A 25354-nucleotide genomic window follows, 5' to 3' on the forward strand; every position below is an offset into this window, starting at 1 on the left:
AATTGTGTGGAGTTGACGCATGGCAAGGTCCATGTGCCAAAAGACGGTTTTCTGGGGAGTTTCATTTTTCAGTTACAGGTGGAGCGATGGAGTTATGGTTCTGTAAGCAGTACAGACACCAGGAGCATGCGGTGCCAGAGAAGTGGGTCTGTCGGAAAGGGCTCAAGAGGAAGAGGTCGGGTCCAAGCTGGACCAGATAATTCGAGGTGGAGAGGATCTCACACAGAGTCCACTTGAAAGGGAAAGTGAGACCTGGCACTACGGGAGCCAGTGTGCTGTGGCGGAAGAGCCTAGGTCTGGAAGGCTCTGTGAGGTCACAGAGTAACTGGTGGTGCTGCCAGAGATCATCTGTAAGACTCTGTGATCCATCTGTGATCAGAGATATTGATCTGGTGTTGATCAATGGCCTCCACCTTCTCCTACAATAAATATACATTCTAGGTTAAAGACGCCTACTGTGATCCTGATCCACACAGGAAATGATGAGACTTCATGGTTACATCAATATTACAGGGCTTTATTAACACAGGCCTTATCATACTATGGCAGAGAACTTTATTTCATAAATGTCCTTCACTTTGGATAATTATCCATCCATGGATCTTCTGCTAATCCAGTTCATTAGCTGCTCACACCTATGAGAAGTTACCAGTTAACCTAACCCCACTAACTGCATGGAATGGACTGTCGGAGGAACCCACAGAGACATGGAGAGAACATGCAAACAGAGTCAGGACCTTGTTGCTGTGAGGTAACAGTGCTAACCACTGTGCAAACATACTACCCACTTGGATTATTAATGACTAATATTTCACTTCAGGGATGTAGATGGGTTAAAATCCTTGACTGAGAGGAGTGGTGCATTGTGGGTAAGTAATGAGTACAGTCACAGAGGTACAGATGACCATTCAGGTTTTTTGTGGGAGGTTTGCATGATGTCCCTGCACAAGTCTCTGTGCCTATGATGTAAAACACAACAGTGATATTAATACACCGGGCCAATGAACTTAAAGGACATATCCACACTGAAAATAAAATGGGAGTATTGTGCTGTACCTGAATATTACAAAGAGTGAACCCAGACCATATGAACACACTTGTAATCATGAGATGAACGGCGTACAACAATAACATAGGTTCAAAGTTCATATTTATGGTATTTTCTAACTTTAATGCCCTGAACAAAACACTTGGGGTACTGCAAGTATCCTCACTCTAGTGATGTCATAAACCACGTGACCTCATACAGTTTTCTTTTTTTTGGCTAGGTCAAGAAATCAACAGTTGGCTTATAGCAGTTAGTTTTTGGCCCTTTGAGCTCACTAACCAGTCCACTGTTTAGAGTCAAGCTCATTCTACCAGAGATGTTACATGATTATTTTGAACAGCCATTAAACCGTAAAGCCCAGCTGTAACAGCGAGCGGCTCTTATTGGACTTTATATTGAATGTGTTATTAAATCCAACCACAAATGCAAACCTGGTCATACTTTTCACAGCTGAGGTGTTTAATCAGTGATGGAGAGACTATGACCTCATGTGACATCTGCTGGAATCACTAGGATGGTATTTATCTATCAGTCACTGTGCTGCACCACAACCCACTCACCTCACAAGCTCCACCCTCACAGTACGAGGTCACTGCGGCCTGTCGACCTGAGGAAGGCTACTGGTCCTGACAGTGACCTAAACCAGCTGGAAGGAGTCTGTCCCACACTGCCTGAAGTCCTCCTCTATCATTAAACCCCATATTTCCAGCTTCATCAACTACTGACACCACCCTCCCCTGTAGGTGTGTCCCTTTACTGGTGCTCTATAGAGAGCATATTGACTCACAGCTGCACCGCGGCTCAGAGGAAAACATTAAGATGGAAAATCGATGGCTGCCCTCTGCCCACACTGGAAGAACCCCACAGCTCCATCAGAACATGACGGACCCTCCACCAGGTCATTCACTGTTTGAACAGGCAGATCCATCAGAGCAGGACAGCCTGATCTAAACACAGTTTTGACCCAACAGCAGTGAACACAAAGCACAAACATGAGTGTGTTTGTGCAGCTGCAACACAACAGCACAGTGTTTGTCTGTTTCATTACTGACATGTTTGTATAGACTGTGTCATTTCTGACAGTGTTGCTGCTGGTGGACTCAATCCTACAATTCAGCCTTCAGCAAAGATGTTAGCAAGCCACAGGTTATCTGTTAGCATCCAGAATATCTGACATTTGTATTTAAGTGAGGGACAGAGCTCACATTAAACTTCTAAAGAACAGTATGAGAAAATGTTTAAATACTGTATATGTGACAGAGAGACACAGAGACATCATGTTAATATGTAAAAACATTTAATGTGGTTCATACAGCACCAACATCACAACATCAGTGACCTCAGGGTGGTTTATATGGATATATACGATACTGATGGAGGCAGCTGTCAATCACAGGCACTGACAGGAAGTGTGGGTGTGGCCTCAGGGCCTCCATCATGGGTCCTTCCTGCTCTGATTGGAGAGGGGGTGTTTCATGATGTTTGTCTGAAGCTTCCTGACAGTCAGCAGCTTTGACCTTTGAGCCACATGGAGCTAACATGTGACACAGAGTCAGGACACTCTGTGTAGATCCATCAGAGGAACGTCTTCATGGTTCCTGTTCCTGAGGACACAGAGGACAGACAGAGCAGCTTAGACAGTGGACAGGGAGAGAGGCAGGGCAGCTGAGGACAAAGGTGAACTGGTACCTCCACCAGAATCTTAATATTGTCTCATCCTGTAATCATACATGGACATATTTGGACACAGTTAGACAGGATGAACATACCTGTGTTCCTGGTCAGACTGTGCTCGCTGTACACTCCACTGCCTGTAACACAGACAATGTGGAAGCATCTCAGCCATGGTGCCCATCAGGGTTGCTGCAGAGGAGAGGAGAGAGGTTCAGCTCTGATCACAGACAGTATAAAACATGATAACCACCCGACAGAAACAGCTGTGGATGCACACAGACTCTGGTCCTACAGGAGTCTATAGGGAAACAGCTTCCTGACCTCTGCACACTTTACTGCTGACTCACTTATTCTGGCTCAGATTAAACACAATATTAGCACAATTTATCTTATCTTTCAAAGTGGAAAATTTGGTGCATTTTATCCACTTGCTAATTGCTAATAACTTGTCAATAACGTTAGCCAATGAGCAAGTAGTCAGACCGCCCAACTGAGTCACACGCAGTCAAAGTAAAGGTGAGGAGGGATCGGCAGTCTGGGAATGATTGTATGAGCAAATCAACGGTTTAAGAAGGTTTAAGAAGCACCGTTTAAAGAACACATGGATCCATCGTCTGTGGTTAATAATCTAATAATAATCAGAGACCTGAGCCCACAGGGAGCTTTAGGCCTTCTGACCTGACTCTGAGCTGGAATCACCAGCGTACTTGATGATGTCACAGGTCTGGAGTTTTCACTGCCGTCCCCTCTTAATTTAACTGTGAGTAACATGTTATGAAGCTTAACTTTAATCACAGCCAAACCGGTTTACTCAGGAACAAATAAAACACTGAAATAAACCAAACATTAACATTTAGAAGTGATCTAAGTGACTTATATATCATGTTTAACCTCAGCAGCGAAATCTCTATTAATAAAAATAGTGTACATGTATGTCTTAATACCTCCTTTCATTATCTCAAAAGTGTGCCTTATGTATGAATTCTGGTTGTGCTTACTGACCTCGAACCGATTTTATGTGCTACACGGCGCTCAAAATCTGTCAAAAAATGTTTTAGTATGACCTTTAGTAAGCTACGAAGCTGCACCGCTTGATCGATTGTTGGAGAATTACGGCTGCCGTAGTCAGGAGCCTCGTGGAGTAATACGTACTCTGCTTCAACATAATATTACTGTATTGTGTGTGTAAAATGGCTCCTGTTCAGAGACATGCTTATGAAGCAGATTTTAAATTCAAGGCTATCAGTCACGCAGTAGAACACGGGAATAGAGCAGCTGCGAGAGAATTCAACATTAATGAATCAATGATAGTGGAGGAAGCAAGAAGAATGAGTAAAGTTTGATTTACCTGACTGTTTTGTTTAACACCTTATAATCCGGTGAGCTATGGTCTGAAAATACTTATCTTTCTTGTAGAAATGTGCTCCAAATAAAGAACTTTGTGTTGACAAGATTGTTAGTTAATCATTTTCAAATCAATATTGTCTGTTTGGACAGAAATTAAAAGAAAAAAAGTGAACATGTAAAGCTGCGGTGTTAAGCCATGGGGTTGAAAAATTTGGGTGCACCTAACTTTTGTGCTGGTGCGCCTAAGAAAAAAAAGTTAGGCACACCAGTGCAACCGTGGCAACAAGTTAGTCTAGAGCCCTGTATTGAGTGAGTGAGCCTGACTGCTGTTTGCAGGTGTACTCCACAAACTCTTTTTTTTTTTAACAATAGTTGGTTCAGATGAACCTCTCTGCATTAACAGCACATATAATTCATACAATTGGTGAAAATGTATTTTTACTGTTACTGTTAGTAGTATGTGATCAGGTATTAATATCAGTTTATGGATGAAGGTGAAGGAAACACCGGTGTTGGACACAGACACAGATCCACACTTCAAACATTTAGGAGGAGCTCACAATGACCTCATCATTTATTAATTAGTCTTTAGAAATCATCTGTTTAGCTTCTCTGTGACCTGTAATGTGTTACTCTCACCTCTGACACTGAGAGTCACTACTCTCTGTAGCAGCATGTGTCCATCCTTGTTGTAGACGGTGCAGGTGTAGACTCCACTGTCAGTGAGGTGGAGGTCTTTCAGGGTCAGACTGAGGTCTTTAGTGTTCAGTGGGTCTTTCTTCATCTCAGTGCGACCTCTGTAACTCTGGTTCTGTTTATCTGGCTGATTGTTTCCACTCTCATACACGTGGACCTGCATGTTGTTGTGTGTCCACTCGACTGTGACGTCCTGAGGAAGGTCAGCTGTGGTTTTGAACACCAGCAGGACAGACTCCTCCCCCTCTGTCACCTTTACAATCTTTGGCTCCAGAGCTGAGAGCAGAAAACACAGACAGACATGAGTGAGGTTGATCCTCCACCGTCTCCTCTGCTGTGTAACCAGCAGCTCTTCACTCCTGTTTTCAGTCACCGTGGACAAACAGCTGTAACTCTCACCTCTGACACTGAGAGTCACTACTTTCTGTGTCAGCATGTCTCCATCCTTGTAGACGGTGCAGGTGTAGACTCCACTGTCAGTGAGGTGGAGGTCTTTCAGGGTCAGACTGAGGTCTTTAGTTTTCAGTGCATCTTTATTCATTTCTGTGCGACCTCTGTAATCCTGGTGCTGCGAGTCAACATTTACATCTATGTACTTGTAGACTGTCACATAGTTGTGTTTCCACTCCACTGTGACGTCGTGGGGAAGGTCATGTGGTATTTTAAAGGGCAGCATTACAAACTTTAGCCCTTGTGTAACCACCATCTGCATCTCTGCATCTGAAAGCACAATATCAGAGTACAGACAGACAGACATCAGTGAGGTTGATCCTCCATCATGTCCTCTGCTGTGTAACCAGCAGCTCTTGTTTTCAGTGTTTCTCTGACTTGGAGCTGAACTGTTTTGTGTTGATGTGAGAGGCTGCACAAATCAGCTGTGCAGCCTTTAGTCTCACAGAGCTGCAAACAGCTGGACACACTCACACGTTTACGCATCTGGGATTCAAACTGTGGACAAACAGATGTTACACTCACCTTTAAAATAGAGAGTCACTGATTTCTGTAGCAGCATGTGTCCATCCTTGTTGTAGACGGTGCAGGTGTAGACTCCACTGTCAGTGAAGTAGGGGTATTTCAGGGTCAGACTGAGGTCTTTAGTTCTCAGTGGATCTTCATCCATCTCTGTGAAACCGTTGTAACTCTGGGACTGTTTATCTGGCTGATTGTTTCCACTCTCATACACATGGACCTTCCTGTAGTTGTGTGTCCACTCCACTGTGACGTCCTGAGGAAGGTCAGCTGGGAATTTAAAGGCCAGCAGGACAGACTCGTCCCCCTCTGTCACCTCCAACACCTTTTTCTGCAGAGCTGAGAGGAGAAAAGAGAACATGAGGCATGCAGACAAACAGAAGCTGCTTTCTTTTGCTTTCAGAGGTGGACACATTACCCACTTTCTACATGTTACATTCACACTGTGGACAAACAGCTGTTACACTCACCTCTGACACTGAGAGTCACTGATTTCTGTAGCAGCATGTGTCCATCCTTGTTGTAGACGGTGCAGGTGTAGACTCCACTGTCAGTGAGGTGGAGGTCTTTCAGGGTCAGACTGAGGTCTTTATTTTTTATTTCCTTTTTCTTCATATTTGTGTGACCTCTGTAACCCTGGTCCTGTTTATCTGGCTTATTTTTTCCACGTTCATTCACGTGGACCTTCATGTAGTTATAGTCAGAGTGTCTCCACTCCACTGTGACATCTTGAGGAAGATCAGCTGTGGTTTTAAAGGGCAGCTGGACAGTCCTGACCCCTGCTACCTCCATCTTCTCTGGCTGAGGAACTGAGAGAGCGGAACATGTCATGAACACAGACAGACATGAGTGAGGTTGATCCTCCATCATCTCCTCTGCAGTGCAACCAGCAGCTCCTCATCCTGTTCTCAGTCACTGTGGACAAACAGCTGTTACACTCACCTGTGACACTGAGAGCCACTGATTTCTGTAGCAGCATGTGTCCATCCTTCTTGATGGTGCAGGTGTAGACTCCACTGTCAGTGAGGTGGAGGTGTTTCAGGGTCAGACTGAGGTCTTTAGTTCTCAGTGGATCTTCCTTCATCTCTGTGCGACCTCTGTAACCCTGGTCCTGTTTATCTGGCTGATTGTTTCCACTCTCATACACGTGGACCTTCCTGTTGTTGTGTGTCCACTCCACTGTGACGTCCTGAGGAAGGTCAGCTGTGGGTTTAAAGGGTAGAAGGACAGACTCCTCCCCCTGTGGTGCCTCCACCACCTCTTGTTGCAGAGCTGAGAGGAGAACATGTACAGACAGACATCAGTGTCCTTGTATTTAAATGTGAAACACAGTAATATACAATGACCTCACCTGTGTTATTACACATGTGTATATATGTTATTGTACATGCTGTTGGTGGTGTTTGGCGAACTCACCACAGTGTCATTACAAAGGTAAGTAGTGTTCTTAGCTTAGTCCGACACTGTGACGGTGATAATAAATCTTTGTTACACAGATGTCAGTGAGTCAGATCCTCCATCATGTAACCAGCAGCTCTTTATATACAACCAAAGGTGGAGGTGATGGAGTAAAAGTGGAAGTTGTGCATGAAGCAGTGCTGCTGTACACTGAACACAGCAGCAGTCCAGTAGTTGTTAAAAAAAGATGGTCATTGGACATAGATGACAGGGTGTCAATCTGGGACTCTCCACCGTTTGGTCAGAAGAAGCTTCTCAGATGAAACATCTCAAACTCAGAGACACTGCTTTTGTTTCCACGCTCCTTAGATCGTTTGTATCCATGTGATCTGTTATTTACAGTCATGATGACTCCTTCTCAGTGGGTGGAGCCTCCACCTGTGGAAGGAGGAGCTGAAGCTAACACTGCGTCCAGATGTTACAGACGTGTTGGAAACATCAGCAGCTGGTTTCAGTGATCTGTGAGGAGCTGCTGGATTCATGTGTGGAGGTCAGAGGTCACAGACATCAGTCAGAGTGATGGTAGAGCTCGCTCTGTTACTGAGTCACACACACACGTACCTTCACTTCTCTTCTCCATCCTTACATATGCACGGCACACAAACAGACCAAAGGCAGCAGCCAGGATGATCAGAGTACCCAGCAGCACAGCTGAGAGGACTTTGGGCCACACTGGAGGAGGTACTGTAACACAAACACACGAGACATGAACATCATCAACATGTTCATATGAACTCACATCAATCTGACCTCTGTCCACTGACCTGAGACCTTCAGCTGTACTTCAGTCTGGCAAAGCCTGTCTCCAAACCTGAGGGCGATACAGCAGTAGGTTCCACTGTCAGAGACTATGGGGTTCCTCAGAGTGAGGCTGAGGTCTCCAGTCTGCAGAGCGTCGGTGAACATTGATGTTCGGTTGGTGTAACGATCGTTTTGACCACTAAGATCGTCATTGCTCTGTAGACGCAGGTGAACTGTTGGGTTCCTGAACTCCTCACAGTCCCACACTGCTGATGTGGAGCTCCTGGAAACATCAGCTGGTACCTGACAGGGCAGCAGGACAGACTCAACCCCCCTCATACACCTCCACCCCTGAGGCACGCTGGGAAACTGAGGAGGAGAAACATGAAACAGGTGAGATCTGTGCTTCACAGTCACATGACTTTTCACACACACAGTGATGTTCTCTATGATGTTTTGTCTCTGCATGTTAATGATCCCACACACTCTTCAGCTGTAGTTGAACTTTAAAGCTGATCCAAGCATCAGATCTGAGACTCTCCTGTCACCATGAAGTCTCTGCTAACTCCTTCAAACACATCCTAAACTCTCAGGAAAACAAACATAAAGGACAAGAAAGAAACAAACACCGCAGCTCAGGTCTGTCACGGTGAACCTGTCCAGCTCAGTGTCTCCATCCAGCTCAAATCACCAACACAACACAAACACAAGTGTGCAGTATAGGACAATAATGCACACACAGCAGGCCCTGTCTTCTCCCATCACACAGTTAGAAACCTGCTCTGTACTCAGAACATCACAGAGGAAACAGCTGAAAGAAGCTTGCTGTGAGTGTCACTCAGGTCCATCAACAGGTGAGCTGTCAGGGTCCTGGGTCTGAGCGATCCAGGACCCCTGAGCAGTCATGGACTGGTTATGTTGTGTATATATATTTGGTGTTGCTGTCCCTCTTCTCCCTGTCTGGATGTGTGTATGTGTTTCTGCGGGCGCCTTCAGGCCTGGTGGGTGTGGCCCTGCTGGTGGACTGGCCACACCCGAAGCCACACACCTGCTCCTGATCAGGCCTCGTCGGGGGAGCTACTTAAGAGAGTCTTGGAGCTCCCACCGACGCGGGATCATTGAGTTAGACTCCCAAGTCAGTGTGTCAGTGCAGGAAGTCCTGATTGTGTTTGCCCGCAGGGGTCAGTGTCTAACGGCTGCTTCCATTATTTTTCCCCCTCAGGAGGAGCGTGGAGAGGAAGGACAGCACGCACAGGGTGTGCAGGGTCACGACAGCGGGGAGCACGAACACGGACGCCACTGGAAGACACACAAGGGAGTGTTGGGGAGCACGGGGATTAATTGTGCATTATTATTTACTACACTGTAAATAAACGCACTGTTTGCATCGCAGAGCACCGCATCTGGGTCCTCCTTCCCCCACATCCCCACGGTCTGCTTGGCAAACCGTGACAGAATGATCCCGCCAAGCATGGACCCAGCGGTCTCTGAGGAGAGGCTTCGGAGGGAGGTAATGGACAAGGTTTATAGACTCTGTGAGCTATGGTGGGAGAAGGAGGGGTTGCGTCGCGCCGTGGAGAAGCGGCTGCAGGAGACGCTGTTTAAATTCCCCTGGCTGGTGGACTCACTTAATTCAGTTGTCCTGGACTTTCTTCTCTCTACCCTCCACCTCCACTCTCCTACTCAGGCTGCCCACCAGCCCGGCGAGCTGGGGGATTCGCAGCCTGATACGCCGGCCCCGACGTCTACCCGGAAACGACGTTTGCGCCGCCGGCGTTCCTCACCGCAGCCGACTTCCCGGACATCTCAAGAGCCGGCTGTGGTGAGTAATGAGGACACTTTTCCATTTCTCACCCCATCTGCTTCTTTGTTTATAGTGGATGGGGACACCGCTGACGCTGCTGTAAGCCAGCCAACAGTACAGCTAGCATCACCTCATTCAGCGATCTCCTCACCGCTCACCTCTTCACCATCTGTAGCAATGCCACCAGCTACAACGCCGCCCGAGCGGGAGCTCAGCGAGCCGGAGGAGCTCGCGCCGCCCGAGCGGGAGCGCAGCGAGCCGGAGGAGCTCGCGCCGCCCGAGCCGGAGCAGGAGCTCGGAGAGCGGGAGGAGCCCGCACCGCCAGCTGCGGAGCCCTGCGAGCCGGAGCAGGAGCTCGGAGAGCGGGAGGAGCCCGCACCGCCAGCTGCGGAGCCCTGCGAGCCGGAGCAGGGGCTCGGAGAGCGGGAGGAGCCCGCACCGCCAGCTGCGGAGCCCTGCGAGCCGGAGCCGGAGCTCGGAGAGCGGGAGCAAGAGCCGGAGCCGGAGCTCGAGGAGCAAGAGCCGGAGCCGGAGCTCGAGGAGCAAGAGCCGGAGCTCGAGGAGCAAGAGCCGGAGCTCGAGGAGCCGGAGCCGGAGCTCGAGGAGCAAGAGCCGGAGCTCGAGGAGCCGGAGCCGGAGCTCGAGGAGCAAGAGCCGGAGCCGGAGCTCGAGGAGCAAGAGCCGGAGCCAGAGCTCGAGGAGCAAGAGCAGGAGCCACCAGCTGAGGAGCCAGCGCCGCTGCTGGACCTCGAGGAGCCGCAGGGACTGGCGTTGCCAGCAGAGGAGCTCAGCGAGCCTGTGGAGCCCGCGTTGCCACCGGAGGAGCTCGGAGGTCTGGAGGGACCCACTCAGCTGGAACTGGAGGTCAGGGTGTCAGAGGGACCTCCACGTCTGGCGCGCCCTCCACGCCGTCCACGTCTAGCGCTCTCTCCACGCCATCGACGTCCAGCACGTCCACGTCAGCGACCAGCGCTTCATAGGCCACGTGCCACTCCTCGCTGTTGCTCATCGGAGCAACGTCGTCGCCGCCACTGGACCCGGGACAAGCCGCCGGAGGAGCAGCAGCGCCGCCGCCGCCGCCACTGGACCCGGGGCATGCCGCCGGAGGGGCAGCAGCGCCACCGCCGCCGCCACTGGAGCCGGGGCAAGCCGCCGGAGGGGCAGCAGCGCCGCCGGCACTGGAGCCGGGGCAAGCCGCCGGAACAGTTTCATCGGGGCTGCCGGACCCATGGCCGCCCGCCGGAGCTGCAGCGTTGTCTCCAAGGGGGTAGAGGTAGGCCGCCTGAACTGTCTTGCCGCCACCGCCTGACCCACAGCAGGTCCCGCTGGTCTTGCCGTCCTTTGGGTCGGCCTCCAGAACTGTTTTCGGCCACTGGACCGGGGGGTTGGACTGTCGAACTGTGTTTTTCGTTTTTGTTGATTAGTGGTGTTGTCGGAGAGGTTTTGGGTCCCTCCGTCCTGGACCCCCACCGCCCGCCCTGGGTTGGTTTTCCTGTTTTTGCTTTTTGTGTTTTCTTTTGGGGTCGTCGGGAGCCGACCCTTAGAGGGGGGGTACTGTCAGGGTCCTGGGTCTGAGCGATCCAGGACCCTGAGCAGTCATGGACTGGTTATGTTGTGTATATATATTTGGTGTTGCTGTCCCTCTTCTCCCTGTCTGGATGTGTGTATGTGTTTCTGCGGGCGCCTTCAGGCCTGGTGGGTGTGGCCCTGCTAGTGGACTGGCCACACCCGAAGCCACACACCTGCTCCTGATCAGGCCTCGTCGGGGGAGCTACTTAAGAGAGTCTTGGAGCTCCCACCGACGCGGGATCATTAAGTTAGACTCCCAAGTCAGTGTGTCAGTGCAGGAAGTCCTGATTGTGTTTGCCCGCAGGGGTCAGTGTCTAACGGCTGCTTCCATTATTTTTCCTCCTCAGGAGGAGTGTGGAGAGGAAGGACAGCACGCACAGGGTGTGCAGGGTCACGACAGCGGGGAGCACGAACACGGACGCCACTGGAAGACACACACTGGAGTGTTGGGGAGCACGGGGATTAATTGTGCATTATTATTTACTACACTGTAAATAAACGCACTGTTTGCATCGCAGAGCACCGCATCTGGGTCCTCCTTCCCCCACATCCCCACGGTCTGCTTGGCAAACCGTGACATGAGCAGTGAAAGACAGACTCAGGCAGGTAGATAAAGCTCATCTGTCTGCAGTCACGTGTAAGTAAGTGAGTAAAATTTATTTATATAGTGCTTTTCACAGATAATAATCACAAAGTGGTTTACAACACAAGAAAAGGAAATATAAAACAATGTAACAGTAAATAAAACAGCAATGTAAAACATTAAAACAATAAAAAGAACATAAGAACAAATTAATCAAAAGCTTTTCTATATGAAAATGTCTTCAGCTGTTTTTTAAAAGAATCAATGGAGTTCGTACAGCGTAGAGACAGTGGAAGAGAACCACTGCCTGAAAGGCCCGATCACCATGAGTTTTAAAACGAGTGCGCGGTACCACCAGCAGTCTCTGACCTAATGACCTTAAAGCTCGAGAAGATGAATGTGGTTTCAGCAGGTCAGATAAATATTGGGGAGCTTGACCATATAGGGCCCTAAAGGTTAGAACTAGGGGTGGGCAGTATAAATGGTATACGGTAGAAACGATATGAATTTGGCCAACGGTAGAGATTGACTATACCGCTCTACTGCGATAGCGCATGTTGATGATGTCATCAAGCTGTGCCTATTTTGGTTGAAAGCATCGCATCAACTGCAGATTATGCCAGGAGATAGTAATAGCAAAGAGACAAAGCATGTTTTGGAATATGAAGAAAGCCAAAAACTACGCTACCATTGATTCATTAATGTTGAATTCTCTCACAGTTGCTCTATTCCCATGTTGTTGCAGTATATTAATGACTAACCTGGTATTGTGGATGGATTATCTCAGTTGTTATCCTGACTGAAGTTTGGTCCATTTACAGCATCCTGCCATGCGATTGCATTTGTCCCTAACCATCAGGAACCCTCACGTTAACTTTTACAGAGTGGAAAAAAGTTAGTGTTCATCCTCCAGCTTCACTGTTTATGTTATGCTAACATAGCTGTGTCGCTAGCAATCAAAGTCGGACTAAAACATTTTTTGACAGGGTGATAGGGTGGGGCCAGGTTTCACAATGAACTCACTCGAAACCCTGGCTGATTGTGACCCACACCCGTTTTCACACCTTGGCTCATGTGATTAGGTAGAGGATCATCAGGGGGTCCATTTGTCCCTTTTTGGAGGGACACTCCCATAGGATTTAAATCTGTGACTCTCCACATTTGACCCTAGAACTGAAGAAGCTTCTCGGATGACAGGTGAAACGTCTTGAAGCAACTTGAAGAGTCCAGACACTTTTCTTTCCAAGCTCCTTAGACTACGATGACCTGGATGACTGAGAACCTTCACAGACATAGCATCACAATGATGATGAGGAGGAGTGATTTTATATTGATGTAAATACGTGTGCATCAGCAGGAAGAAGCCCATCACGGACGTAATAACAGTCCTTGATGGGCTTCTGAACAGTCATATCTAGGGCTGCAATGACTGATTGAGTAATTTGAATAATTCAATAATGAAAAATCCTCAAACCAAATCCTTTGTTTGGATGCTTTGTTTAATGCACGGCTCTGTAGTGATATACTTTCTTCTGTTCTATTTTGTTTTACTTTATTATATGTTGCTGTTTTCACTGCCTGTGGACACCTACACAGGTTTAAATGTTCTTCTGTATTAAGCGCACTGAGTCTGCTTGTAATGAAATGTCATAAACTCGTCAGGGCTTCCCTTTGTCACCGAGTTCCTGCCCCAAGTGAAAGAGTTTAAGTATCTTGGGGTCTTGTTCACGAGTGATGGGAGAAGGGAGTGGGAGATCGACAGACGGATTGGTGGTGCATCTGCAGTACGGGGGCCCCACAGGGAACGGTTCTGGCTCCGTTCCTCTTCACCATCTACACTGCAGACTTCTCCCACAACTCCAGCCAGTGCTTCCTTCAGACGTTCTCTGATGACTCTGCAATAGTCGGCCTCATCACTGACAGGGATGACAGGGAGTACAGAACACTGACCTATGGCTTTGTGGACTGGTGCCGGCAGAACTACCTCCAGATCAACACCAGTAAAACCAAGGAGCTGGTGGTAGACTTCCGCAGGCACAAACATCCTCCACTGCAACCACTGAACATCCAAGGTACGGACATTGAGGCTGTGGACAGCTACAGGTACCTTGGTGTTCATCTGAACAACAAATTGGACTGGACTCATAATTCAGACGCCCTCTACAGGAAAGGGCAGAGCAGGCTGTACCTGCTGCGGAGACTCAGGTCGTTTGGAGTGGAGGGCCCACTCCTGAAGACCTTCTATGACTCTGTGGTGGCCTCAGCCATCTTTTACGGTGTGGTCTGCTGGGGCGGCAACATCTCTGCCAGGGACAGGAAGAGACTGAACAGGCTGATCCAAAGGGCCAGCTCTGTTCTAGGATGCCCTCTGGACCCAGTGGAGGTGGTGAGTGACAGGAGAATGGCGGCTAAGCTGTCATCCCTGTTGGACAACATCTCCCACCCCATGCAGGAGACTGTGACAGCACTGAGCAGCTCCTTCAGTGGCTGCGGCACCCACGGTGTGGGACGGAGAGATTTCGCAGGTCTTTCCTCCCCACTGCTGTCAGACTCCACAACAAGGACTTCAACCGATCAAACACACACAATAACACTAAGTGCAATACTCTTTTCTGGCATCATTGTATTATACTCAATTGTATATAGTATTTGTATTCTATTTTATTCTATTGTATATAGTATTTTATTTTATTTTATTCTATTGTGTACAGTATCTTATTCTTATTCTATTCCAGTGTTTTCTAATTTTGCTATGTATCTTTGCACTGTTCACTTTCTGCTGTAACAAAACAAATTTCCCACATGTGGGACTAATAAAGGTGATCTTATGATCACGAGCTGTGGGTAGTGACTGAAAGAACGCTATTGCGGATACAAGCAGACTGTGTAACTGGCCTCTCCCTTAGAGATAGTGTGTGTGAGTGTGCGATGTGGGTGGAGGTCTCAGCTCCATCAGTATTAAAGCTGTAGTTACAGCACTGAGCTGACCGCTCAGCTTAGGTTAGACACGTCAGATCATCACACGCACACACACGCAAGCTGTACACTGTTGTACTGTATAACAGTGTACAAGTCAACACTGTCCTGCCTGTTAGCCTTCACTCCCACTGTCTGTTCTACACACGTTTAAATACACACATGATCGGTGTGTGTGATCAAACCATTGACTGTAGAAAACATGGACGACGCGACTCCGCCTCCTACCATTGTGCAAAAATGAAGCCAAAATATCCCGCTTGTGGAGACTGCCATCTTGCAAATTTGGAGCCAGAGTCTGCGCAGTAGTGACTTGAGGTGGAGCAACTGTAACGTTCCCGCCCACACACCCGCTGGACATGACCGCAAACACACCCCCCTACACTTTTTACGTAGCCCGGCTGCTCCAGTTTTTTTGCTGGTTTACCGCGACTGACGACTCGTTTAATTAAGGTAAATACAACCATGTCACTGTTATAAAAAAAAGACACACAGCTTATCATCTTATAGTTCTAAAATCACTTTGTTGTTAATTCGTTTGCTAGATTAGCCGCTAGCATACGCACTGTGTTGGAGGCTTGTTGCTAGCTAGTTAGCGATGCTACACACCTGCTACTCTAATAGTCTGTGTTACTGAAGGATTCAGCACTTCTTATGTTTGTTTTTATCCATTTTTAGACAGCGATGAGATCATCTGCACACTCTACAGAGGCCCAGAGTTACTGTTAATATCAAAAATATAATGCTGTCCTTTGAGATTTTAACATAAGACTGTGAGTGTAATGGATCTAAAACTGTTTAAATCTTCAGAGCCCTCTACAGCCTGGTAACATGGAGACTTTAAAAACATCAGCAGAACGTTTCAGTAGTGTAGTCTAATTTGTTCTTTTCATTTAATAACAGAGTCCATATTATATCCACAGCTACATTCACCCTGGAGAGAAACTAGTGAGGGAGACCATCAGGACCAAGCTGGGTTTCCTGGGTCCAGAGGTTTGGAGAAACTTCTTCCTTTTCTTTCATCACAGCTGTCCTGTGCCAGAAGTTCTGTTGACCCACTGAGAGAGGCTTCATTTAAGAAACACCAGGAAGACTGAAGCTCATCGCATTGATCAAGCAGGACTCATGATCTTCACCAGCAGCTCCCTCACAGGGAAATCTTCAGCACTCCTCCGTAGGCCCGATCCAGGAGATGGCTAAACCCAGCATTTCATGAACACTGTGATGAGACCTTTGGTTTGTGTAATGTTATAAATACTCAGATACTCCCCAGAGGCTCCAGACTTTTACATAAAGATATTATATTCAGTCCTGTAGAAAGTTATATATTTAAAAATATATGATCCTCTCTGGTTACTCTGGTATGAATAACTCTGAATCACTTTATGGTAAATAACACACTATCTGCAAAAAACTGTGAAAGAATTCCAGATGACAAGTTTGTAGTTCAACATACAAGTGACGACCTTTGACCTTCATCAGGTTTTATTTAATTGTGCCAGAGAAAATCTCATATGCTCTTCATGCAGCCGAGTACATCAAGTGTTTAAAACGGAAGCTGTGCAGGTCTGAGATCAGCAGCTTTGTGAAACACCAAACTGAGGTCCTGTTAATGCTGATATATAGTGACACAGTTACATGAGTGATTAATCCTTTGTTTTTTGTCTTTAACTTTATCAATAAAGCTGCAGCTTTCACTACAGCACATGTGGTACTTTAACCTTTGTACTGTTTTCATCAGTTCATTTTGCAGTTAACATGTTGGATGATCTGTCTGCTGTCACTGGGTGGTGCTGAGGTCTGAATCTGAGGGCAGCTCCTGTATTCACAAAGAGAACAGAACCATTAAACTCAAATATAAATTTTATCCCTCAAAATTGAAATAAAGCTGATTCTTCTGTCCTCACACACTCAGGATCTGAAGTTCTTCTCTTACATTTTTTCAGTATTACAGTACACTACTTTACTACTTTAATCCATAGTTCCTGATTAATGAGGAGTTACTGAAGTACAAGCTTTTAAAAAAATGTTACTGTCTTTACAGATGTGGCAAGAGACTGAAGACATGCTGTTGTTTGCATATATTTGATATTCAGTTCTGCACAGGAGCTGAAGCAGCGTGCAGCCTGTTGCTTTTACAGTATAATACTTATAATAAAAGTACAGTAACAGTAATTAATGACTGATTAGCCCGGAACGTTTCTCTTAATTTCTTTAGTAAGTTCATTCACCTGCACAGATTAGCTAAACGAACCCTGACAGCCGAGTGCTCATTTTAGCTAGCTAGGTCTCAGGACATAGCTAAGGACAGTAGTTACTGATTAGCTTACAAACACAATTAACTTACCGAAAAAGTGCAGCGGGGCCTCGGGTCCTTCTGTCGGGTAGTCCAGTTTACTGAAGAACACCTCAGGCTGTCAGGTTAAAACACTCAGTCGTGTTTTCGTAGCGTAAACGCTGGCCCTCCTCTCAGAGCCTAGCTACGCTCTATCTGCTATTCCCGAACACAGATACGCAAGTTTCTCCATTACTGCAGCTTCCAGTCAAAGCTGCTATGATGACGTTTCACCCCAATTTAACATCGCCGCTGTAGGAATTAGAATCAAACTTATGGGAAAGGAGACCCCTTGGACATCAATCAGCATGATGAGAACTATTGATAACAAAAGAAAGAATCTTTGGAAAAAAAATTATCTAAGGAGAATAAATTTATTTTAGTCTGACCCCAGTCCCATCCGCTAACATGGAGGAGGCGGGGTTTATGACCTATACTGCAGCCAGACACCAGGGGGCGATAGAGATGTTTTGGCTTCATTTTTGGGGAGCTGTGGCGTCGTCCATGTTTTCTACAGTCAATGGATCAAACCAGCTGAAAGTGCGGGGTCCGCCCAGCATGACGGCCGTGGGGACGAGCTTTATCGCATGAACGAGCTAGATGACAGAATAATGAACGTGGACATGAGCGGTTATCCGGTCTTTAAGTCTGAGTCATTAGCCATGTCTGGGCCCAAACTCCGCTGCAGGTCCCAAAGTCAAACGATCACTGCAGCATTACTGAGTGTTGAAAAACTGTCTAAATTCTTTAACCTTTAATGAAATGATCAGTGTTGCTGCTTTACCAGATGTAACAATTACGTTTAACATCCACAAATCCATGAAAACAGGATTTGTGGATTTTTACGGAGTTAGAAGTTAGCAGAAGTTGGCTCGCTTGCTTTGACTGGCCCGCTACACACTCGGTATGAAGCCACACCAACCTCTGCGTGTGTATGTGTTCAGAGCAGGTTTCTTACCGAGTAAGAGCAGCACGATCATCATCATCCTCCTCCTCGGTAAATGTCCCATTATAGCTGATCCTCATCGAACCACCGACCGGTGTTCCAGATTAACTGGCGTTGGTCGAACAGATGTGTGGCAGACTTGGTTTCAGGAGCTGCTACCAACAAACACCAAATGTGTCATCCGTGACACTTGTGAGGTTATCTCAAACACACTCCGTCAGTCTTGATGCTGTTGAACAACAAAATGTTTAAAAATGTCCGAGTTTACCTGGTGATATTCTCATGCGCGACGCGATCGCGAAAACAGCAAACAATTAATACCACGCCGATGTTGTTCACAGGACAGCAAGAGTAAACGATCGGGAGACTCTAGTCGTCGTTATTGTTCCCCTCGTACGTTTTATTTCTCCGATTTCAGCGTTTTTGCTTCACAACTAAAGCTTGGAGTTTACTTTGTGTGCACTAACATGGACTCGAGTCAACCAGCGCCATCTCTGGCCAAGTGCCACAGCCTACAGCCAGATCAACTTGTGACACACATCTGCACCACGTTTGAAATCGTTTCATGCACAATACATTTGTAACTTTCAATGTTGTCTGTTTGTGCGTCATGCAAATAAACCTTTGAAATGAATTAAATGATATCATGTATTTATTTTTGGCCTACATCAGTAAGAAATGCCAAATTATATACACAAAGTCAAAATCACCACTCCAATTGGTATTCATGATTTTAATATTTTTGTTTTCCATAACAATGAAATACGCCTTGGACAAATATGACACATCAATAGTTCATTGGTGTTGTCACATCACATCCTGTAAGCATCTTCTGTCTGTGTCTTTTCTCTGGAAATGAATATTTCCAGCCAATATAGGCAATCCATCAACATGGCTGGAGAGTTGGTAGTTATATACAGTCTGTATAAGTGTGGTTAATCCAATAAACATTTGTAAGGAGATGGCAGTTACTGTGAATTTACGGCAGTTACACAGTGATTAGTAATAAACAGAGCCAGTGAGAGTGAGTGGATTTAAGAAAGTCAGTGACTCAAGGTGTGTCGATTGGTTTGTCATCTGTTTTTGAGTCTGGAGGAGACGTAGAAATCTTTCGTTTTAAATCTAAGTTAGGAAGATTCTTGTTTTAAAACAAGCATTTTTTGTCAGAAATGCAAGAAGTACATCTGCAGAAAGCACACAGTTACATTCTGTCCATCATGTGGACAAAATTGAAAATGTTGAACATTGAAAAACTGAGAACATCGGGCAAGTTCAAAAGAAATGTGTTTGTAGGAACGAAAAACCTTTACCAAATTGTTTCTAAAAATAGTTATGGAAAATCTAACTGTTGTATGTCTGTGTTTTAAATGTTTATCTAATGGAAAATAAAGTTGCTATTGTCATATTGCAGTTTTTTGACAATTCTGAGTGGATTTACACAGTACAGGTCAAAATGACCCGCAACATAATCAATGTGATTTTTTTTTCCCAACATAATGCAAGGGTTAATTTCCAAAACGTGCATATGATCTTCAATTTGTAGCAGATCCACATAGCAGCTGGAGCAGTCTCCAATGGAGGTCAGTCCACTGCTGCCACCTGTGGCCAAATACCATAGCCTACTACTAGATTAACTTGTGACACATCTGCACCTGCTGCTATGATCACATTGAGTAGAGGCTGAGTGGCTGCACTTACCCCTGCTACATCCAAATCCACCCACCAGCATGTTGAAAGGTGCAATGCCAGCAATGTGTTTTGTCAACACTAAAACCAGTCGTAACTATAGAAAATGGTAATAAAATATGAAAAAAACTCAAGAGTTACACTGTAAGGACAAATTCATCTAGAAAATTACAGATACCTATGTAACAGGGTTTGGTCTACATAAATAAAAAAAAGTGTCCTGTACCAACTATTAAAAAAAATATATAGTAGTATATATGTCTGTGTGAGTGTGTGTACGTGTGGCAAAACACTCACCTTTTTCCTAGCTGCTGGTTCGTCTCTCACCTCTGTGGCCTCAAGGAGTTCCATACAAGGTTATTATCGTTAACGAAAACTAACGAAATAACGAATAAAAAACAGTTTCGTTAACGGAAATAAAAATAAAAACGAGACTTTGCAATAAAAGGAAAACTAACTAAAACTGAAATGACCGTTCACAAAACTAACTAAAATTAACTGAATTTATAGAGAAAATGTGTTTAGTTTTCGTTGATGTGTATGTGTCATACGTTAGTCTAGGGTGAGAATGAAGTGTATTTTCCAGGTTACGTTCTTGCTGTGCCTTATTATGCCAGCAGGTGGCAAGTACCTCAGTCGGGTCGTCTGTGTTGCCGCTCCGTCCACTCGTAGCATCATGTCAACAAAAGTCGGGAGAAAGCGCCGGAGTCCAATTTGGGATTACTTCGAATATGACTGTGTTTTAGATAAAAGCAAGTGTCTTGTAATGGAAAGAGATAAAATATGTGGGACATTTTTAAAGGGGAAAAATCCCACAAACCTTAAAGTGCACTTGAAAAGCTCACACAAGAAGGCTAACCTAGCTTACCTGGAGAAGGTAAGGGAGCACGCCCAACCCTCATCCCCAGAAACAGAAGCTAACCCCAGGCAAGGCAGCGTGATGCATCCCGAGACAACAGGACTGGGATGTCTACATAACTGTGTGAGTCAATTGCCTTAACACCCGGTGCTGCAAGAGTTAATAGTCTCATTGGGGCCAAGATATACATTTTATAGTTGCCTGGTATCAATGGTTGTTCATCTGCCTTTATTTATTTATTTAAAGAACCCATAGGTGGGAATGTGAGTTGTCTGTCTCTGCGTGTTAGCCCTGCGACAGACAGGCGACCTGTCCAGGGTGCAGAGTATGGTAGCTGGAATAGCAACATACTCAAGGATAAGCAGAAGAGAATGACTGATATGATGAAACTGGGATTTTGTTACACTTTATTGCAAACACAACTAAAACTATAACTGAAACTAATCAAAACTAAACTGAAACTAAGGATTTTCAAAAAAATAAAAACTAAACTAAACTAGCAAACAATTGGTAAAAACTAATTAAAACTAATATAAAATTGAAAATCTGAAGTCAAAACGAAATAAAAATAAAAACTAATGAAAATTGCAAAACTATTAAAACCCTGGTTCCATAGAAGGTTTACTTTTTCTCTTAAGCACCTCTGGCTTGGGTAGTTGTTCTTCAATTTCCTTAAGTTTTGTTTGCAAAGTTTTTTCCCTTTCTGAGGAGGCAGAATAATTTTAAAAAAATGCTAAAGTACATCATAATATAATTAATTAAGTTACATATTTTGATTAACAAATAAGCGAGAATAAAGTAATATTATATTGGAGAAAAGGCACCTGCTAGCTTGATGATGGAGGCTTCACAGACCGGCCACCCGCCTTTTGGCTCTTTGACACCTTGTCACCACTCCACCAAATAAACGTCCTTTTCCTCCAAACGTCTAAGTATTCCTCCTCATCAAAATCCCGAATATGTTCAGTTGGCATAATTGAAAACTTTCCATCTTCCAACCACTTAATTAACGCGAACATTATCCGCTTGTGTCCCGTCTGTATCTCGGCCATTCCACTCACTGTCGGAAATTGCGCCTCAGAGACATCGGTTATATTTGAAAAAAGAAAAAGAAAAAAAAAAAGAAACAACAACAACAACAACAACAACTAATAAACAGATGCACTAATACATGAATATTCATGTATTAGTGCATTGAAGAAGAAAAAATAAAACAAGTAATCATTGTTCTAATTATGATTTTTACGGTAATTTCTACTTTCTACTGCAATCATATATTCTTACAGAATTTATCATGAAAGAAAGCACTAAGCATTCAGTTTGAGAGTTAATCTTGGACAGCCAAAGCACACTTAGATTTTGGCAAGACTGAATGGACATGTCAAAGAGTGCACAATTAGTGAATAAGGCCAATTTCAAATGTCTGCTGTAATGTTAAAAAAAGAGATGCATAAATAAAGTTGAGAGAAGATGGTTACAGGGCAAATCTCACCGATATAGACATAAATGCGTCTATGAGTCCACTAGGTTAATGCTCTTACACTGAAGATTTATAATGTGATGTTTACAGCACCCATAATTCTCTCTCTCTTCTCTTTTCAAGGAAATCCAAGACACCCTTCCAGAGGACAGAACTCTGCTGATGACTAATGATGAAGAGTGCACTGCAGGTCCTGTTCAGATAGAGGTCCCAGTGGATTCAGGTCAAACTAAAGAGCAAAACCAACTACTACTTCTGGCACTTAAGCTCAAACACAGTTTGACCAATGACTGTCTTGAAGATATCATGAAATTCCTTAATGTTGTTGGTGGCAGTGATTCAGCATGCAGGACAAAATATTCATTTTACAAAGCTTTTGATGATACAAAAGACATCATGAAAATCTGTTATGTGTGTGAGCAGTGTAGTAATATAATGTCAGCTGAGCTGGACCAAGTTCATTGTGTTCAATGCAACATCACAAATCAAATCAAAAATCTCTTGAGAATGCCAGGAATTACAGATGAATTAATAGGAAGGCAAGCAGAAACATCTACTTCTCTCAGTGACATTTGTGATGGTTTTTTGTATCAGAAAGCTTTAAGTGGTTCCGAAACAGCCCTTCAAACCCTCAGCTTAACATTTAGCTGTGATGGTGTGCCAGTTTTTAAAAAGTCCCCTTGCAGTATTTGGCCCCTTTTATGCACCATTAATGAATTGCCATTGAAAACAAGACAGGATAATGTACTCCTTTGTGGACTATGGTTTGGGGATGAGAAGCCTCACGTGAGAAGTTTCTTAAAACCTTTCCATTGATGAATGTGTGGACCTACAGGACAGTGGTTTAACATGGGAAAATGACAAAGGAGTTTCTGTCAATACAAAAGTAATCCCTCTAATTCTAATGAGTGACTCAGTTGCCAGACCTCTGATCCAGAATTTTAAACAGTTTAATGGTGAGCATGGATGCTCCTACTGCCTTCATGAAGGAAAGGTAGTTGAAAAAGGCAGAGGATCCACTCATGTATATTCTTTTCAGCAGGACATTCAGCTCCGCAATCAGGAACAAACTAATGAATTTGTAGAAGCTGCGCTACAGTCTGGTAAAGCTGTTATGGGTGTTAAAGGGCCAAGTATGTTGTGTAGACTTCCCAGTTTTGATGTTATCGAAGGGTCTGTCCCAGACTATATGCATTCAGTACTTCTGGGTGTTGCAAGAACTGTAACAGGGCTGTGGTTAAACAGTGAAAACTTTGAAAAGCACTGGTATATAGGTAGGTCTACAAAACTGTTAGATGAAATGCTTTTAAAGATTAAACCGCCATGTAATGTACCTCGTGTGCCAAGGTCTGTCACATTGAGGAAATTTTGGAAAGCCCACGAGTGGTATATGTGGCTTTTTTATTATAGCTTACCTGTACTAAAAGGTGTCTTGCCAGAACCACTACTGAATCACTGGTCTAAACTAGTCAAGGGAGTATCCCTTCTGTTGGGCGAAAATATAACCAGAGAGCAGATTACTGAGTCTGAGGGACTTCTAACAGATTTTGTGAAAGACATGGAGGTATTCTATGGGGACGCTAATCTGTCTTATAATGTCCATCTTTGCCTCCATTTACCAAGAAGTGTAGTTAACTTAACTTGTTAGTAAAGCTGACATCCATCATGAACAACCCACATCACCCACTGCATGAGTCTGTGAGTGTGTTGAGCAGCTCCTTTAGTCAGAGACTGAAACAGCCTCACTGCAGGAAGGAGCGCTTTCGCAGATCATTCATCCCAACAGCAGTTAGACTCTATAACTCCTCAATCAAGATGTCATAAGTCACTGGACACTGAACATCCACGGTCACCACTTCATGCATAATGGACCTTCCATGTGTATGGACATGTGCAGGTATATATGTATGTATATGTATACATATGTATATTTACTGTGTACATGTGTGTGTGTACATGTCTATACATAGGAATAGTAGTGGTACAATAGTTATGTCAAGCTATATATTATATGTATATTGTTCACTTTGAAGTACACTTAAAGTAATCTTTCAGGTACTCTTTTAGTTTACTTGTAATGATCTTTAAATCTACTTTTAGTTAATGAAAGTACACTTTAATGTGTACTGAAAGTCATCTTCTAGGTATACTATTAGTTTACTACCAGTAAACTTCAAGTGCCCATTTTAGTTTACAAAAAGTACACTGTGAAGTATACTGAATGTAACTTTTTAGGTTTGCTATTACTACTACCAATAAACTTCTAGTTATACTTCTTCTCCATGTTTAATGCTAAGTAAAAAATGTGACAAACATAGATTCAGGTATTTTATTTGGCTCCAAAGTATTTCCATCGAAAGGAGCCAGTTGAGGTGGTTCGGGCATCTTACAAGGATGCCCCCTGGGCGCCTCCTGGGTGAGGTTTTCCGGGCATGTCCCACCGAGACGAGGCCCCGGGGCAGACCCAGGACACACTGGAGAGATTATATTTCTCAGCTGGCCTGGGAACGCCTTGGTGTTACTCCGAATAAGCTGGAGGAGGTGGCCAGGGAGAGGGAGGTCTGGGCTTCTCTGCTTGTGCTGCTGCTCCCGCGTCTTGGCCTCAGATAAGTGGAAGAAAATGGATGGATGGTATTTCCAGTAAAATGTAACCTCAGTCTCTAACCTTATCACTGCAGTGTAAAGAACAGTCCACTGAGTGTAAAACTGTCTGAAGTAAAAGGTACTATTAAAAAACTACTACTTAAGTATATCGGTGAAAAGTTGAAATATAAGTATGAGTTAAGAATACTTAGACTTTTAGTATATTTTGTTTTAGCAAAAGCAAAGTATAAGTAATATTAACTTTGCAAATTATATCTTCAAATAAGTACATTAAGAGTAAACTGAAGTATACTTATTTTTAGTTTAAAATTAGTATACTTGAAGCACACGTGCATATCTACTTTTTGGTAAGGAATGAATACCATGGGTGTAATGTTAGCCATGAGTTTTTCATTTCAAGGACCTCCAGTTTGATATGCATTAGTATTTGATATGCACTGTCTACATTTCTATATACGCTGTACACTAAAAACTACAGAGCACTTATCACTATCAGAGTTTAAAACCAAGTATTCAGTAGCAATACAGAAATAGAAATAGAAATGTAAGAAAACAGTGCAAAAAATGCAGTGTATGAAT

At 44.7% G+C, this 25354-nt stretch overlaps 1 protein-coding gene across 1 annotated transcript; it reads right to left on the reverse strand.

Annotated features, from left to right (window-relative positions):
• Positions 1–2623: 2623 nt before the first annotated feature.
• Positions 2624–18275, reverse strand: LOC112846030 (uncharacterized). The gene is made up of 10 exons (XM_025905254.1): positions 18159–18275; positions 7957–8302; positions 7754–7876; positions 6677–7006; positions 6251–6543; positions 5741–5786; positions 5273–5485; positions 4820–5041; positions 2818–2859; positions 2624–2652 (listed from the first exon to the last, which is right to left on the reverse strand). The coding sequence occupies exons 2-10, from the start codon at positions 8270–8272 to the stop codon at positions 2624–2626; spliced, it is 1614 nt and encodes a 537-aa protein (XP_025761039.1). The 5' UTR covers positions 8273–8302; positions 18159–18275.
• Positions 18276–25354: the final 7079 nt, after the last annotated feature.

This window comes from Oreochromis niloticus, linkage group LG3 (assembly GCF_001858045.2).
Source record: "Oreochromis niloticus isolate F11D_XX linkage group LG3, O_niloticus_UMD_NMBU, whole genome shotgun sequence".
NCBI lineage: Eukaryota > Metazoa > Chordata > Actinopteri > Cichliformes > Cichlidae > Oreochromis > Oreochromis niloticus.